At 54.9% G+C, this 17,797-nt stretch overlaps 1 protein-coding gene across 3 annotated transcripts; it reads left to right on the top strand.

Moving 5' to 3' along the window:
- Positions 1-253: 253 nt before the first annotated feature.
- On the top strand, positions 254-17,333 carry ZDHHC1 (zinc finger, DHHC-type containing 1). Of its 3 annotated transcripts, none has more exons than XM_004690223.2 (12): positions 254-490; positions 4,973-5,019; positions 6,359-6,601; positions 10,585-10,760; positions 12,238-12,339; positions 12,725-12,849; positions 12,934-13,092; positions 13,232-13,344; positions 16,124-16,206; positions 16,451-16,544; positions 16,683-16,764; positions 16,868-17,333. In XM_004690223.2, the coding sequence occupies exons 3-12, from the start codon at positions 6,359-6,361 to the stop codon at positions 17,149-17,151; spliced, it is 1,461 nt and encodes a 486-aa protein (XP_004690280.1). In that variant the 5' UTR covers positions 254-490; positions 4,973-5,019; the 3' UTR covers positions 17,152-17,333. The 3 variants fall into 3 exon arrangements, with proteins under 3 accessions (XP_004690280.1, XP_012586205.1, XP_012586206.1); XM_012730751.1 differs by having other exon boundaries at positions 16,008-16,206; positions 16,868-17,125; XM_012730752.1 differs by lacking the exons at positions 254-490; positions 4,973-5,019 and having other exon boundaries at positions 6,520-6,601; positions 10,581-10,760.
- The last annotated feature ends 464 nt before the right edge of the window (positions 17,334-17,797 follow it).

Here is a 17,797-nt window from a genome sequence, read left to right on the forward strand (position 1 = left end):
GGAGAAAAACGGGGCGTGTTTGGGACAAATTAGGACTTCAAGAGCATAAACTGTGTATTGGGGATGTGAGTAAGTGGGCTTTTGAGGGGACAGGTTGAAAGCGATGGAGAATGGGACAGTGGGGGCGCCAGGGGGTTCCCCCGCGAGCCCCGCCTGAAGCCGGGTGCTGGCGCGAAGTGACGCAGCGCGGTTTGGCCGCTGCGGGGCGCCGTAGCCCGCTCCGTTGCCAGGGGAACGGGCCCAGCGCCGGACGAGGCCCTGCCAGCCTCGGCCTGGCCCGGCCGCGCCGCCAGCCCCCCGGAGCCCGAACCCAACCTCCGCTGCGCAGCCCGAAATGGGGCCGCGCTCCGGGGCGCTGAGCTGCCGGACCCCGGGTCTCTGTTGCGAGGGTCTGAAGTGCGACCACCCAGGGGAGGCGGACGGCCAGGGCGGGGACTGAACCGCTGTGACCTTGGCAGGGCCGACCAGGCTCCGCCGTCACCGCGCGCAGGTGAGGAGCCCCCGCCGTTTTTCTCGCCTCGAAGCCGGGCTTGAGCCAACGGGTCACGACTTTCAGCCCGCCAGACTCTGGGTTTACCCTGTGCTGGAGCCCGGGGATTTGGGCTCCAGGGACTCAGCAGAGCGCGGGACTTTTCTCGTAGTATTTATCAGGTTCACAGGTCTTCGCTGAGTGCCTACTCTGGGCCAGGCTCTGCGCCAGGTGCGGGGCCACGGAGGGCTCCGAACAGACTCGGCTGGTCTCCAGAACCCACATTGTGTTTAGGGAGGGGGGGCCTGGGGGCGGGAGGCAGGCGCCAGATACGCGACTAAAGTGATTTCAGATCAGGATGCGTGCTCTGGTGATGAAATGGAGAGGAGTGTTAGGGAGGGTCTGCTGTAAAAGGTGACTTTGAAGCTAAGACCTGCAAGTTGAAAAGGAGCCCGCATTGGGAAGGAGAAAGGTGTTTCTGGAAGAAGGAAAAGCAAATGCAAAGGTCTGGAGGCAGCCAAGTGCTATTAAAGAACAGAGAGGACAATGGAGCCTTGAAGGATGTGTGTGTGGAGGTTTTGTGTGTATGTGCCTGTGACAACTTATTCCTAGCAATAGAGAAACCCATAGAAGAGATCTGAAGAGTTACAATCTCTGAAAAGCCCACTCTGGCTTGGGTGGCGTGGTTGGGACAGGGCACAGCGGAAGTCAGTTAAGGGCCATTTTAATTCTGCCAGGCTAGCGGTGCCCCCGAGAAGAACCTCGTCTCTCTGAGCCTCAGTGCCCTCATCTGTGAAAGGGGGGTGTTGTTTTGCATGCTCTTGATGAGATGAAAAGTGAGAAGCCAGCCATACCTGAGGCCTTGGAGCCCAGAGAGGTTAATGAGGGAAGTTTGAAACCTTGGGCCCTACCCAGTATTGTGAGTGCTTAATCAGTGAATTTCCTCTAGGACTTTAAAGCAGTGCCTGGCACAGAATAGTTCCCTCTAAACTCTAGTTATAGTTGTTATTGTCATAGAAATGCTATAGAGGAGCCGTGATAGAGACTTGGACTAGGGTGATGGCAGCCAAGATGGTGAGAAGTGGTTTTACCTCTCTTCGGAAGGAAAGCTGGATGCAGAGAGGGATGAGGGGTGGTCCCTGCCTTTCTGGAACTGGTGGTTCAATGTGGGAGACTGGTTTGTAAACAGATAATCACCATGAGAGACAACCCGGGTGCTTAATTAGCCAGCTTTTTCCCCCTCTTGTTTTTCTTATTTTGTTCTGTCACAACTTTGTTCATAATAACTGTTTCTTGGTGGGTGTTCCTCAAGACTTGCCCCTATAATCATGTGAGTTGATGTCCTGGTTAAAATCAACAACCCTTGCCTCCACTCCTTGGCCTTGTTTCTACTCCATGTTGCTCCTCCTCCGTGTCCCCTTTCCTTGGCTTAATTTGAATCCTAAAGAGTTTGCAGTGGTTGCTTCAGAAGATTGGCACAGAAAATGTTTGCAGACCATGTTAGTTCAGGAATGATTCAAACTTTTAGCTCAGGAATGTCTTTTCTTGTCCTAGCATCAGACATCTGTGTGTTATTTGTAAGAAAGTAAGGACTCAGCCACATTTGAGACCCATGACTGGAGGATCCGTGACAGCAATGTGAAGCTCTGCTTTATTTTCTGGGAGGTGTGATGTGCATCTGTCAGTCAAACTGTTGTTACCTTTCAGAATTTTAAGTCCAGAGACTTCTCTGGCACCAGTAGGAAAGAGTACTTGTCCCTAGAAACTCTCTTATAAGTGCTTTTTTTGCTCTGCGAAACTGTGTACCATGCAGCATTTCCTTTCCAGGTGTTTAAATTGGGCATCTGTTAAATCTCAGTAAAAATTATTTTAAAAGCAGATCCTGAGGGGGGAAAAAAACAAAATGGAAAACTTACATAGAAATATCCTTAGAAAGTCACTCACATGGCAACCATAAATCCTCCACCAAAATGAGAAGGTGGTGGGGAACGAAACCTTCCCGAGGCATGCACCTTCCCTTTGGGCTCTGAGTCACAGGGAACTGAGCTGGCCCTGAGCCAAAGACTGGGCCAGGGACCTGCCCAGCTTCTCTGTGGTGCTGTCTGTTGTCTGATGCTGGCTTTGACAAGGTCCCCAAAAGCTCCTAGGGAGCTCCGCGACTCTTCCCCACAGCGTTATAGCTGACCAGCTCAGAATTGCTTCTGAGAGTGAGAAAGCATTTTACCTGAAAGCTAGCACTCTTGTTGCATGGTTGTTAGGCACGGTTGGTAGGTTGTTCCTTGTTTGGCTGGCTGGTGCTGGATGCTGGGTCACAGGAGCATGTTTGGTCCACATGGGCAACCCACTGGGACCAGAGGGCAAGAGGTGGCACCCCTCACTAAAAGCAAGGCTCTCTCCCTTTGCCACTACATCTCCTTCCTAGAGGCTGCTCCTGTATTTGCTTTCTTGCACTGCTTTCCGGAGAGAATCTGTGCGTAGAGGAACATGGAGGTCTATCCACTCCATCAGTATTCTTTTCACTGTGGGCTTGTTACCAGCCTACAACTTGCTTTCCACTTAACTGTGTGTTAGAGGCCACTTATGAACAGTTCCTCATTTTTTTTTTGTTTGAAAGATTTGTTTATGCATACCAGAACTGGGGTACAGGCTAGAGGCATGGGGGTGGTGGTGAGAGGATCCACACAGAGTGGGGAGCAAAACAGGCAGATGTTCTGAAACACACTGCTGAGAGGAGCAGCAGGCAGGTCAGGAGAGGTCTGCTGCGCCATGTGGGTCAGCTCCCTGAGCAGGGATTGAACTCTTGCTGCAGTGGCTGCCAATGGCTTCATAGTGCTGAGACTTAACCTCTGCACCAACAGGGAGGCCCAAGTCCCTCATTGTTTTTGATGTGGTGTAGCGTCCTTTATGTGGGTGTATCATAATTTATTTGTATTGGTTTTGGTCCCTTTTTATTACTTACAAGGCTGTGGTGAGTTTTGTGTACTTAGTGAATACATGCATCAAATAAATACCTCCATGTGGAATCTGGGCCCAAGGGTTTATGTATTCTAAAGTTTGGTAAGACATTGCCAAATTGCCTCCCAGCAAATGTTTTTGAAAGATGAATAAAGGAGAGACCCAATGAGGTGGCTTTACGACATTTGCCCCCCAGCTCCCTCAGTCTTTGAGCACGGGTGTGGAAACCAGAGCTGAGCTCTTTCTCTAGTCCTAGCCCTTTTCCTGACCCCAACCTGGCTGTCCCTATTGGTGGCTTAGGTCCTTAGGCCTAAGCCTAATGCTTTGAGCCCCAGCATCAGCCCTGTGGCTTCGCCTCTGACCCTTCACCCTACCCGCCCTGCTCTGTGCCTCCCCTCACAACCCTCATAGCAATTAAGTTGATTTCGGTCTTGAAACCCTCAGCCATCTGACAGGAATGCCATGATACCCACAGCCTTGCCTGGGCTGGGACTTTTTACCTCATTTGGCTCTTTTGACAAAGTTGTGCATGAATCTCAGAACATTCCTAAATATTTTTTTTTGGTGGGAGCAAAGGTAGGCAAGAGGAAAGCAGATATGGTTCATAGTCAGAACTTAAAATGTTAACATTTCCCATCTAACATTTAAATTAAGCATTCACGTTAATGAAGCTTAGCCTTATTTTGCAAAGCTATCTCAGTCTTTTAGCAAGTGACTGTTAACACCATAGATTGTTGCCACACTGTCAATGGCCTTCAACTCCTGGGGACAAGGAAGCGGCCTGTACAAACTGCAGTCACCTCAGAAGCCAGGTGGGCCCCTGGCTTTCCAAGGCAGTAGCTACCTGTGGCCACAACACTCAGTGGCCCCTCTTTGCTGCTGTCTTCCCTCCACCCTTGGCAGCCGACTCTCCAGTGTGTTCTGTGGAAGCAGGCAGTATGCAAAGAATGCTTTGTTTCAGCCCAGCAAAGACACAGCTGGGGCAACAGGTGGGCAGAGAGGAGCTTGTGGGACTGACCTCCACCTCTCTACCTGCTCCCTGCAGAGCACAGGGATGCTGGGCAGCTGGCCTCCCTGGGACAGCCCAGAGGGCTCTGTCAAGGGGAGCTGTGACACCTGACATTCAGAAGGCATTTATGTGCAGGACCACAGAGTCAGCACCATGTGTAGCAGGGCATCCCTACCCCTGGGCTCGTTTGTCACCTTTGGCTGTTTTGTACTGAAGACCAAGCAAATGACTTGAGGACTCCATTTGAGTCCCTAAGAGAAAACTGAGGCCATTCCATTTTGGCCTGAGGTAAGGTTACTCAGGTAGACTTTACATGTGCCAGGCTTGGCTTGCATGTGGCTCTGAGCCTCAGGTGGGATGAGGGCATAGTGGCCAAGTGTGCAGTCAGGGAAGTAGCCAGTGGGCCTGGGGAGATAGGGGGGTGTATGGTGGCTGTGTGGAATGGGGGCTGGTTGGAAGGAGGAGGGCTGGCCAAAGCGAGCTGGGTGGCTTCAGAATTCTACACCACTGACGGTGTCTACATTTTATTTATATTTCAGATGTTTTTAACTCAACAGACATTTACTGAGCACCTACTATATACAAGGTATGTTCTGGGGGCTTGCGAGAGGGGACATGAGGAATAGACGTGAATGAATCATACTACATTTACTGCCTTATGGGAAGCTGATGTAACGGGAGACACGTGGATGGTCAAGTGTTCCAGATGGCAAAGTGACTTGTCCAATAAAGACAGCATGAAGACCTCCTGACTCCACTTGGGGCTTCAGGAAAGGCCTCCAAGATGAGGGGTCACTTGCAGTTGGCTCTGAAGGTTAAGTCACATTTTGCTGGGGTGGGAAGTGAGAAAGGCGATCCCTGGAGATCTGTGAGGGGGTGCAGTATCCTTTGGCTTAGTCAGATTCACTGGCCCACAGGCCTGGGCTTCTGGAAGGAGAGTTTGGCTGCTAGTGTGTTATCCCTAGCTCCTTGCTATCCCCTCAGGAACTCTGAGTTGGCCTGTCCCCCCAGTGTGGCCCTGCCGCCCAAGCACAGGCCCGGACGACGCTGGGGATGGTGTCTCTTTCCTGTAAAGACAGGCCCACCGCCAACTGTGTGTGTAACTCTGGCCACAAGGCTGGCTCTTAATTCCAAAGAGAGGCTGTGTGGGGTGGTGGTGTGCTGCCACCTCGTGGCTGGTCCTTGGCCAACTCCTGGCCTCCCAGCTCATCCTCAAGTGAGACAAAGGGCATGAACCCACCTTTCTGCTCTGTGTACCAGGCCCAGATTCATTTAAAGAAAGTAATTTCAGCTGCTGGAGAGAACCAAAGAGAAACAGTCCCCTCTCTCTTGTGTGCTTGCTTCTCCCCAGCCAAGAAGTCTCAGGCCGCCCTTCTGGGGCAGGGGATGGTTCATGGCCTCCCATCTTGCCCGCGGCTTGCCAGGGGGCAGAGGCCAGACCCCAGAACTGAGCATTCCCACTAAGGGGGCCCTCTCTGACACTTGCATTTGGGCTTCAGGACAGAGGTGACTAATTCTCACAGAATCAGCATGTGTTCTCATCTCTCTGGCCCCAGCCTGATATTGTTACCAGATGAGAACATGTCTTACTGGGTTTAACGTTGACGGCTGTGGAGACAGAGCATGTGGAGTAACGAGCAGCCACACTGTGTCCTGAATAAACCCTGGGCCCTCCTCCTTTGTCCGAGCTGAGGCTGGGACCAGAGCTTCCTCTGGGTCTTTGAGACCAGCCAGCCACTGTTAGCCTCCCTGGCTCCCTGGCTTTGTCATGCCAGAGCCCTGGGTTTCCCTGAAGAGTGGAGGGATGGCTTCATGTCCCAACCTGCTCCCTCCCTGCTGAAAACTGGCTGCCGGCATGGGGCTCTGGCCCCCCCACCCCAGCCTCCTCGGGCAAATAATGCTCTCTCCTCTTTCTCCCTCTGGAGATGAACATCTGCAACAAGCCCTCCAACAAGACCGCCCCTGAGAAGAGTGTGTGGACAGCGCCTGTGCAGGCCAGCGGACCCTCCCCAGAGCTGCAGGGCCAGCGGTCCCGCCGGAATGGGTGGAGCTGGCCCCCTCACCCCCTCCAGATTGTGGCCTGGCTGTTGTATGTCTTCTTTGCTGTGATCGGCTTTGGGGTCCTTGTTCCCCTCTTGCCTCACCACTGGGTGCCTGCTGGCTATGCTGTATCCTTGAGAAAGTGTGGGCTGGTGTGTGGGAGAGTTGGGGACAATAGTTGGGGGACACAGCCGGGGCCTGAAGCTGGACTCTGGAGCTCCAGAGAGCACAAGCTGGCATGTCTCTGCCTTGGGGGACCAGTAACCCCCTTGCCTGGTGGGGTGAATGGACTTAAAGTACTGTGGCAGATTTAAAGCCCCGCACAGATGGGATGGGAATCTCATCAACTGACATTCTGCAAGAGCGATTATAGAAGAGAGCCTTAAAGCTAACTGTGTCCAGAACTAGACAAAGGATAAATTAGAGAGTAATTACTCTATTTATGAAATAACTTTTCACTTTTCAAAGAGTTATGGTAGAATTCTTTTACAGAGTAATTCTCCTGGTACATGTAAAATGTGGTTTTATTTATGGATGGATTACTATGCTGTAGCCAGGGCTGTTTAGGAGCTTATTTATTTTGTAAATTAGCCTCTTTTGAGGGTGAGTTCGAGTTGACAAGAGGTGGGATAAAGATGCCCCAAGGCTTCTGGGAGCATGCGGCTGCAAGGCTGGGGGCTTTGGGGTGCAGCAGGCAGCTCTGTGCTCTGTTAGGGCTGCCCATGAGACCACACCCTAGGCCATGTGTTTCATGGAGGTGGTTCCTTGGGCTGCTGGGGGCAGCAGGGAACGGGGAGGTTGGCAGGGATGAGTTGAAAGCCTGAGCTGGAGAATTAGCACCTGGCCTGATCCGGCTCAGCCCTTTGAGGGTGGCACAGGCCGAATTCTGCCAGTTCTCTGGGCCTCAGCCGCTTCCGTCTGCTTCCCGGGGTACAAGCAGCACATGGCGATGTGGGTGAGCACTAGGATGCATGACCCCTAAGTGTGAGCATGTTTTCCTGGGACACCACAGGGCCCTGAAGTGGTGAGTGACAGGGCAGTTTGTGGAAAAGCACCCTAGAGAAGGCAGCAGCCACTAGGGGCTGCCAGGTTCCCTAGGGCCCCCGGGTCTGGTCATCTGGCCTTAAGCAGAAGAGTGAACTTTGCTTAAGGCGACCAGCAGCCTTGGTGCTGTTAAGTAGAATGCTTCATGGCACATTCCTCCTCTAATCTGGACTGGACACACCCCCTTGCTCAGAGTCACATTATCTGACTTTCTTGCCTCTGGGTTACCTGGGAAATTAAATAAAACTGCGTGGTGTGGAACAAGTAGAATCTGAGCAATAACAGTAAATGAGAGTAACTGGCGTTGTTGAGTGCTGGGGTCCCCAGGCGCTATGCCCCCTACTGTGCATGGATTAGCTTGGCTGATCCTTATTTTAATCTGTTAGGAGAGACACTTCACTAATGGAGAAAGTGGGGGCTCAGAGCAATGAGTGACTTCCCGAGCCACACAGCAGGTACCCAGTAAGGCCAGAAGGGCCCGCTCAGTAGCTGACTGCGAAGCAGCTGTGGAAGGATGGGTGGAGGATTTTGTCCTCTGCACCTTCATCGCCTTGGGCAATGTGGGGGTGCACAGACCTATGTGGTTCTTTCTGTCAAAGTTCTCTTCTTCCCTGAAGGCTCCCTCAGGGCCCCCGAGGAATGAGGTAGGGCAATGCCACGTACCCACTTTGGACCTGGAGCTGAATTGGCCCTTATGGATTGCTTGTAAAGATGAGTTAAGACAGGGCCCCAGGCTTGGGGTGCTAGGCCTCCAGTTAGAGGAAAGGCTTGGTGACTGGAAATTGTTAGGTGTTAGGTGGGGGTGGGAACTTACACAGCAGACTGCAGGTACAGGAGGACATTCTAGACCATGATCGCCAGGGCCGCAGTGCACGCCTGCTGCTCACATCTCCCATCTGGCCCCTTCCACCATCACCTGTACCCAGTGAGTCCTCAACTGTCGATTTTACCTCCTAAATAGCTGTTGAATCACTTCCATGTTTTTCTTATCTGAATGCAATTTAGTTTCTAAACAGGTATACACACACGCGCGCTAGCACACACACACACACACACACACACACACACACACACACTTTCCCCTTCCCTGCAGCTAGAGAGCTCTTTAAGCCAAGTCTGATAAAGTTGCTCTCCAGTTTAACACTCTCTAATAGCCTCTTCCTGCCTTCAGGAATGAGGCTTAGGCCCTTATATGGCCTCAAGGCTCTCCACCTTCTGGACTCTGCCATCTGCCCAACCTCTTCTTGTATTATTTCCTCTGTTGTTCTCTGTTGCCACAACACTGGCCTCTGCCTGGAAGCCCCTTGCCTCTCTCCACCCAGACACTCAGCTAAGTCAGAAGTTAAGAACTACCAGCTCAAGGCACAGTGTGGCCTACATTTTTTTTTTTTAATTGAGGAATAATGAACACACAAAATGAACGGGTCTTAAGTGTTATTTTCTGCAGGTACATTTAAAAAAATTATTTCCTTGGCAGCATTTAAAAAATAAGCAGTTTTCTGGTTCCTTCAGAAAAGTCAGAATTTGGTCACATGGACCTTTGTTCCTGCGTGGCAGTGTGAGCTGAAGTGGAACCACGCATCAGGCACCCATCAGGTTGGAACTGTGCCACGGTTCCAGCCAGGCCCCCTTCCTCTTTACATTTATAGAGTCCACTGGCAGGGACCCCATGTTACCCATTCCTCTCCAAGTCTCAGCTGAGCTGACACTTCAGGGAAGCTTTCTGAATTCCCTCAGACTAGACAGTCGCCCAGCTACATCTCACAGACTTCCGTGAGCGTTCCTCTTTGTAACCCACACATGATTAACCCTTGTGTTTCCCAGCAGGCACTGGGCTCCCTGAGACTAGGAAGCAAGTCTGCCTTGCTCTTGCCGTATCCCTCAGTGCCTGGGTGGTGATGACTTCAGTCAACAGTGGGATGAATGAACCCGGGAGAGAAGGTGGGAGCAGTGTTGGTGTCAGTAGGAAATGAAACATTTGCTCACATTCAGCATGTCTGAAGAGAGGCTCGAATGGTGAGGAGTGGTGGTTAGTGATGCCAGAGAGGTCTGAGAGGACCCCAAGTGAAAGGGGCCTTTGCAGTGAGCTGAAGAGTAAACTTCAGTACGAGATCCACTGCAGGCTTTTATCAGGCAAGGCTTTAGGCTTACACTTTTCAGAGCTCACTCTAGCACCAAGTGAAGGGCAGACTCCAGGGGACCCAGACAGGAAGGGCAGGGCTGGGAGGCGTGAGGGCCTGACCAACAGCAGGGGTAGAGAAGTCATGATGGGCCGCAGGGTTGTCTAACCTGGCTCATGCAGCTGTGTAGGGAAATTTCACTGCTAGGAGGAGCAGGGAGGAGGAAAGGAGGTTGGGTAACTGAGGGGTTCAGAATGATTGATGGATGATACCTGTGGGTGGCAAGAGGATGAGTAAGTGAAAAGTGAATGGCTGCCTAGATAGAATCTTCTGGCAAATTTTTACACATTCAGATATTGCAGTAACTTAACAGCATTTGGCCGAGTCACTGAATAGATAGGTTCTAGAAAAGCTGTATCTCAGCCTTGCTGTCCTTGGACAGGCCCTGCCTATCTCAGTCCATCCGAGGCATTCAGTCCCAAGGTTCTAAGTAACTGGGCTCCAGGGGAGGTGGTGGGTATATGAGTTGTCTCCCCTGCCCACAGGTATGAGTCTAGCCTGGTTCTTGAGAGGGACTGGTTGCTTCCCTCTTGGAATTGACTTCCTATGAAAGCAAGATAAACAGACTCACCATTCAGGAGCCAAGTCAGATTCTGAGGTCAGATCAGCCAGGGCCTGACCTAGGTCTAGCACAATGAGACTGTGACTGGCCTCCTCCGTGGTGGCAGCAGGAGTGCTGGCTTGTGAGCTCTGTTCCTACACAGTCCCTCTCCTCTTCAGCTGGGGCACTCAGTATGCTGAAGAGGTCTGATGTGGAGGCTCTTGGGAGACTGGAGTAGGAGGTGGCCTAGGCAGAGCCTTCAGAGAGCAGTTCTCTGACCACAGAAAGTGGGGGTGGGGCTCCCAGCTGGCAAAGTGCGGAGTGAGTCTTTAACCTGCTGGGCCAGTGCATGGGCGCCATCTTTGCTGGTCACCTCGTGGTGCACCTGACTGCCGTCTCCATCGATCCAGCAGATGCCAACGTGCGGGACAAGAGCTATGCAGGCCCCCTGCCCATCTTCAATCGCAGCCAACACGCACATGTCATTGAAGACCTGCACTGCAATCTGTGCGACGTGGATGTGTGAGTGACGCAGATGGTGGTGTGTGCAGGCAGTGAGTGTGCCTGGGAAACTGCCAGCAGGAGCCCAGGGCAGACAGGGGCATGCCCATAAGTCACCCCCATGCCTCGGCGCCCTTGTGTTTACACAGGGAAGAATTTTGGGTAAAGAATAAAGTGAGGAGGGATTAGAACCAGCAAACGAGGAACTAGCATTTCCAGCAGCTACAGTAGGAAGCATTTGGCACCAGCACAAAGATGTCTAATGCCGAGCTCTGTCAGGATCTCTCATAAGCTTTCCCAGATGGGGGGGGGGGGCGCGGAATTCACACTTGAGTCACTACCGTGGGCTAAGCCCTTAGGACCAACCGCCCTGCAGGGTAGGCAGCGTCTTTCTCATTTCAGAGAGGAGCTGAAGATCGGGAAGGTCAGGGTGCCTGCCTGAATTTAAGCAACAGAGCCAGACTCACACCTGGTCCCAGAGCTGATAGTTATTCTCATTTATGGGTGAGGAATCTGAGGCCCAGGAAGCCAAGTGACTTGGCCCAGGTCACAATTCTAGTGGATGAGAAGCAGGAGGCTACCCCCCCACCCCCCCAGGCTGGTCCAGACTGCCTGCCGAGGACACCTCCCCACCCTCCGGGGCTTCCAGTCTCTAGTCTCAGGAAGGGGACCTGGAGTTGGGTCTGGTCAAGGGCAGCCTCACACCTGTGAAGATCCAGGCCGCTTGGAGCAATGCAGTGGCGTTACAGTGTGGAGAACTGGGTGGCATCAGACCACCCAGTCAGCCCGCTCTTCCTCACAGGTGCTCTGGCAGTTGCTGCCTGTTCAGTGACTCTGTCCTGTAGTGGGGCAGGGTGTTGTGGCCGCCCTTAATACTCCTTGGGGCCCCTTTGGTCCCTCCCTGGGTTGCCTCCCACGTGTTGCTAATGTGGCCCCACCGCATCTGATCACACTGCTTAAAACTGCCCTGACTGCTCACTGAGATGTCAACTTACTCCTCTTTCTTCCTTTGGCCCAGAGGTTTTCTGAAAGAATGCTAGTAAAATTCCCAAAGACTGGCAGTGAAAACAGACTCAAAAACTGATGCCAGGAAGATCAGGGCAAGCCCTGGTCCTTGCAGCCTTGTTCTTTTCTGTTCTTTACCTATGCTCCTGCTCCATTTCCATTTCACACCATCAGCACCCAGATGCCCAGAACAGAGTGGGACCGTGCATGCTCCCCCCTCCTGACCCACCTCATCAGCCCCCCAAGTCGTCCGCAGCACTGCCTCCTCGGGCTGCCCCTCCCAGGAGTGCCGCCAGGGGGCGCGCGCGCGCACCCTGTCCCCACGCTCCGTGGCAGGTAGCGGCACCCAGGCACGGCCTAACCTGCGCCAACTCTACAAGATGGTCATTGGGATCTCCCCTGCTGCCCAGCCAGGCACGAGGAGCCGGCCAGCATTGGGCGTGAAGGACAGGGTGAATGGCTGACCACAATATGCCCCCTCCACCCCTTGCAGGAGCGCTCGCTCCAAGCACTGCAGCGCCTGCAACAAGTGTGTGTGCGGCTTCGACCACCACTGTAAGTGGCTCAACAACTGCGTGGGCGAGAGGAACTACCGGTGAGAGCCACGGCCGTGCCTGGGGGCGCGTTTCCCTTTGTGGGAGCCCCTGTGTGGGAGCCAGGGACCTTGGGCATGCATGGGGCTGGGCAGGGCTGGCGTGTACAGGTGTGTGCTGGTCTGAGGGGGATATGCCTGGGGCCCGGGGCCCGCTGTCTTGCCAAGACAGGGCAGGTGTGGGGTCCTTCTCACGCTGGCCCAGGAGCCTGCTGGGGTGGCTGTCCATCTTCACCTTTGCCCTAAGGCATGGCTTTCTGAGGAGACTCAGAGGGACTGTGGGGTCAAAGGCCAGGCTCCCCATCCCAACCATGGACCCTACTGAGCTCTAAAGCCCTTATCCAGCTGGAGCACCTGGGTGCTGACAGCTGTCCATGGCTGGGCCCAGGCTCTTTCTACACAGTGTGGCATCAGCCTTATTGGGTGTCCTGCTCCTGGTGCTGGTGGCCACATATGTCTTTGTGGAGTTCTTTGTCAACCCCATGCGACTGCGCACCAACCACCATTTTGAAGGTCAGTCAGGGCTCCAGGCCCACTCCCATCCCCTAATTCTAGACCTGTTCTGGTCACTGGTCACAGCCTGCCTGTGCCTTGCAGTCCTGAAGAATCACACAGATGTGTGGTTTGTGTTCCTGCCGGCTGCCCCCGTGGAGACCCAGGCTCCTGCCATCCTAGCCCTGGCAGCCCTGCTCATCCTTCTGGGCCTGCTCTCCACTGCCCTGCTCGGCCACCTGCTCTGCTTCCACATTTATCTCAGTAAGTGCTCCTCTCCCGTCCACACACACCTGCAGCTGCCTTGCAGGGGTCGGGGTTCTTAGGCTGTCGGGAGGTGCCCCGCTGGGCTGTGGAGCCCTCAGCCAAGCCCCTTCCCAGTGCTGGCTCCTCACTCCCTCAGTGTGGCACAAGCTCACCACCTACGAGTACATCGTGCGGCATCGCCCACCACAGGAGGCAAAAGGAACCCACAGGGAGCTCGAGTCATGTCCCCCCAAGATGCGGCCCATTCAGGTAGGGGCGAGAGGATGGGAGAGGGGACCTGGGTGTGGGAAGAGTGATGGATTGTTCAGTGATGATGGGGTAGGGCAAAGCAAGGAGGCCTGGAACAGGATCTGAGGCGGCATGTGCTGGGGACAGCTGGGGTGAGCCAAGTCTGTCCTGCACACATGCCCACTTGCCCTAGAGTGGGCACGGCCAGGGGAGCCCTCTGTCTCCCTGACCCAAAGCACTGTCCAGCCTCTAAGCATGGGCTGGATGGTGCAGAACCTGGAAGCTGGCGGGCTAGGGCCACAGGAGAAGAGAGGAATGGACCTGCGACTGGATCACGGGGTTGGAGCGCTTGCTCTTTGTACACCTGTAAGCCTGAGTCCACATCCCGTTACCCTGTTTAATCCCTACACAGCCCCACGAGACAGGTAATGTTACCACACTCATGTTGCAGATGAGCTATCAAGGCCTAGAAAGGTTATACAGAAGCTGGGCCTGGGAAGAGTTAAGGTCTCTTAACTCTCAAGCTGCAACCCTCCAGCCAGGCTTGGGCCAGGCCAGCCCAGCTGCTGACCAGCCTATCCATATTCCCACGCCCTGTAGCTTCCTGAGGTCAGCAGCCAGGGGTGGGGGTGATTTAGTCTCCCCTTCCTCCCCTAGGGACTGGGAAGGCAGGGGGCCCAGGCAGGCCTTGCTGGGAAGGCTGAGCCGTGGATCCCAAGTCCTCATGGCAACTGGACACAAACAGAGGCTGGTGGGCGGGTTGTGGGAGGGCAGGGGACCCCGCCTCTCCTGTGCTCATGGCCAGCGGTGGCCCAAGAGGCCAGACCTGGGGGAGTACTGGCTGCTGGTGGAGAACCCCCTGGTGTATACCTGCCCTGGGGCCTAGCGCTGAGCCCATGTAAGTGGTGTGGCAGCCTGCTGGGGAGGGGGCATCACCCTCCCCAGCTCGGAGAGTAGTTAGGAGACTCGGTTATGTTTCACAGTCAGTGCTCTGAGGCAGGGCTGGCCTGGGGGTGCTCAGATGTGAGCACCTGAGCCCCTGTTCTGTAGTTGCTGCCGCCTAGGCTTTGGGGCCAGATGTCCCGGCAGCAAGGGAGCCCTGCGGAGGGAGGGTAGGTGTTTGTCCCATGGCACAGAGGGAGCAGAGGTTGAGAGGTGCCACATGCCATTCAGGAATGTGTAAATGTTTCAGGTCAGTGAGGGAGGAGCCTAGGGATAGCTGTGACAAGGGGGGAGGGCTTGAGTGGGGACACTCCAGTGATACCCTCAGAGTTCCCCAATTGGCTAGGAACTGGCTTCTGTTCTATCCTGACACCTTAGGCTCCTAGGACTGTCCTTTATTGCTACCCCCAGTCTCCTCTCCCCACACCCCCCACAAACGCTCTTTTTCTGGAGCCTGCGGGGCATCAGGACAGCCCTTGCCCTTGCCTGCCTGGGCCTTGGAGTTGAGTCCACATTAGAGAAGAGGAAAGATGTGGGGGGAAGATTACCTTGAGGTTCCAGTCCTTGTGACTGGCCTCTGACCCCTTCCTCTTTCCCAGAACTCCTCTGCTCAGGCTGGCAGCCCCACACTCCTCTCCAAGGGTCAGCACAGAGAATGGGCCTGGGGCTTGCCAGGTGCTTCAGTCCTGCACAGTCAGACCTTGGCAGGCTGGGCTCTGTCCCCCAGCTCTCCCAGGGCCCTAAAGGCAGCTACCCCACCCCCATCCTATGCAGGAATGCGGGAGGGGCCCCACTCTGGAGCCGTTGCCCCCAAACATAGGCTTGTTTTAGAGACGGCTGCAGCGTTGCTGTTACAGTGTCATCTGCATTAGTCAAGACGCCTGAGTCTCCATGGAAACGGCTGCTGAGCAGGCGACAGCTGTCCTAGTGCCCGCTCCCCCCTCTCCAACCGCCTGGCAGGGCGGGGCCTCACCGTCCTGGCTCCACCCATACACCCTGGCTCCACGCCCTTCCTGGGCTGGCTCTTTCCTGGCTTTTGTTTCTTCACCTGCAATCCTGGGCGTAACTAGGCAGGACCCGGGGCTGGGCTGCAGGCCTAGGCCACTCCCGCGACCTCCAGACCTCTGTCTCCAGACCCAGTCAGTCTTTCAGGGATTGGGTCTACTGTTTCCAGTTTGCTGTGAGCGTCACGAGACACTGAGGTCTGCCATGGTCTTACATGGGGTCTGGATTAGGCTGTGGATCCTTATTTTCCTCACCACCTACTGCTGTCCCACCTGCCTGCCCAACACACATGCATATAGCAGCTGAGATTGTGCCTAGTACTCAGGGTGAAGGAAGGGTGTGCCCAGGACTCAGTTTCCAGGGAGACATCAATCTGTGCACACAGTATCGGGTGCACACCCTGACCTATGGCCTGTGAACAGCTGCTTTGTCTCCCAGGCAGGGAAAAAAATGCTTCAGAGGCTGGAACCCTGGGAGGAGGAGCCAGGAGTGGGAAAGCAGCTCTGAGCGCCTCTTCCTCACCACCCCTTTTGTCCAGAACAGTTCTGTACTGGGTACACTGGACCCATGGGACTGGAAGCTGAAATTTGGAGGTTGAATTGGGCTTCATGAAGTGAGGGTGACTGTGGGGAGGGGTAAGGTCCAGACATGCATGTTTTAAGTCTCACCTTGCATAGGGGTTTTCCTGGCACAGCAGGGAAGCCTGGAGAAGCAAATTCCTTAACCTCTGTTCCCAGTCCTCCCACAGAGGCCAGTGCAGGGGTGTTGTGTCCAGGATTGGGTGGGCTCAGGACCCAGAAAGCCTTGGGTCCACACCTGACCTTCCAGCCTCCTTTACCACCACCTTCCCCAGGAGATGGAGTTCTACATGCGAACTTTCAGCCATGTGCGCTCCGTGCCCTCTGGCCAGGTCAGGCCTGCCACAGCAAATGCCAAGTGAGTGCCACCTCAGCAACTCCTGCTGTTATGGTATGGCCATCTGAGATGGGAGAGGGGTAGACCAAGGCCAACGCACAGGTCTAGTCCAGCCCAGCATGCCCTTGAGCAGACCAGTGCCCCTTTCTGCCCCTCTGCTGGGAAAAGACACTTTATCTGAATGATGGGTGGGTGTGTGGGTGGTGTGGGGGAGGGATTTGAGGAAACGGTGCATTCAGTTCTTACCCTCCTGCTTCCCCCTCAGTCCCTCTGGGTTCCTTGCCACCAGTGGCCAAGTGGAGCCTCCTCCACCCTCCTCCCCAGAGACTCTGGCTCTGCCCCCCAGGATCCGACCCCAGGTAGGGGGGACCAGTCCTGGGCCCCAAGCCCAGGACAAAGGGGTTGGAAAAGAAACCTTTACTTGCCCCACTCCTCTGCTGCTTTTGGCAATGCGGAGTCTGGGGAAGGGGCACTCAGGATCCCCCTTGTCTCTGCAGAAAAAGAGGAAGAGACGCATGTATAAGGTGCCGACCTCTGGGACCTTGGACCCCGAGCCCCCGCCGCTGCCCAGGCAGCCAGGTGAGCGGCCCTTACTGACCTGAACCTGCTGGGGAGCTCTGAGGGAAGGAGAGGGAAGGCTCCAAGCCACAACCTCCTCTCACGTTCCCTCCCACCCTCGCAGGGCCTCCAGCCCCAGGTAGCCGCTCCAGCTCTTCTTTGGAGTCAATGGGCACCAGCCCGGTGCACGCCGCTGGCCCTGCGGGCGCCTACCATTCCGCGTCAGCCGAATCCATGGACGAGATTCCAGTGGCGCAGACGCGCCTGGGCAGCGCAGCTCTAGCCACCTCTGGGAGCCGGGGCCGAGAACCCAGGCTGGCTCTGCAGCCGCGGGCGCCTGCCGTTTTCGTGAGCCCGAGCAGTGGCGAGCCTGGGGCGCTCAGCGGCAGTGAGGCCGGCCTCTCTTAGCCTGCCCAGGGCAGGAGGGCGGAGGAGAAGCGCCCGGCAGACTCTCTATGCAACACCCTTACCCTCTCCTAACCGATTGCACTTTAGGGGTCTCTAAGGCCGGCGGGATCGGCCCCCTCCCCCACAACTCAGCAATACCCACCCCACCCATCATAATGCTCCAATAAACTTTTTTATGCTTTTGCGGACTTAGTGCATTCTTAATACCGAGGGCTGCAGGCTCTACTGGAGTCAGGTCACTGTCGGATGGCACAGGGGCTGAAAATGGACTGCCGCCCCTACAAAGGGTGCCCTCCCCCCACTGTCATATGGAGAAGGTACCTGAGACGCTTAAGGACAGGACTCATGCTTAGGAGAGGCCCTGGAAGGCTGCCTGGAAGAGGTTTTCTTGAAGATAGAGTTTGCAGGTTTCCGGCTGCCAGCCGCAGCAGTGAAAACAGACAGGAAAGACAACAAACACCAGGTGGGGTGGGAATAGAGGACACGGTGGGAATAGAGGACACGGTCGTAAGTGATCCAAGAACTTTTTCCTGGTGGCAGTTGCACTAGGATCCCAAGCTGGGCCCTGGGATTTGCTCGTTGTACCTGCCTGTCCCCAGGACTCCAGGCTCTGGATCTTACCCCAGAGAAAGCGGGTGTTGTGACC

This window comes from Condylura cristata, unplaced genomic scaffold (genome assembly GCF_000260355.1).
Source record: "Condylura cristata isolate star-nosed mole 26May11 unplaced genomic scaffold, ConCri1.0 scaffold00028, whole genome shotgun sequence".
Taxonomy (NCBI): Eukaryota; Metazoa; Chordata; class Mammalia; order Eulipotyphla; family Talpidae; genus Condylura; species Condylura cristata.

Excerpts from the sequence above, each read along its gene's own strand:
- ZDHHC1 (XM_004690223.2), top strand. The coding sequence starts at position 6,359 with ATGAACATCTGCAACAAGCCCTCCAACAAGACCGCCCCTGAGAAGAGT. Across the intron at positions 12,340-12,724 it reads GTGGGCGAGAGGAACTACCG|GCTCTTTCTACACAGTGTGG; the intron begins GTGAGAGCCACG and ends GGCTGGGCCCAG. Across the intron at positions 13,093-13,231 it reads CTGCTTCCACATTTATCTCA|TGTGGCACAAGCTCACCACC; the intron begins GTAAGTGCTCCT and ends TCACTCCCTCAG.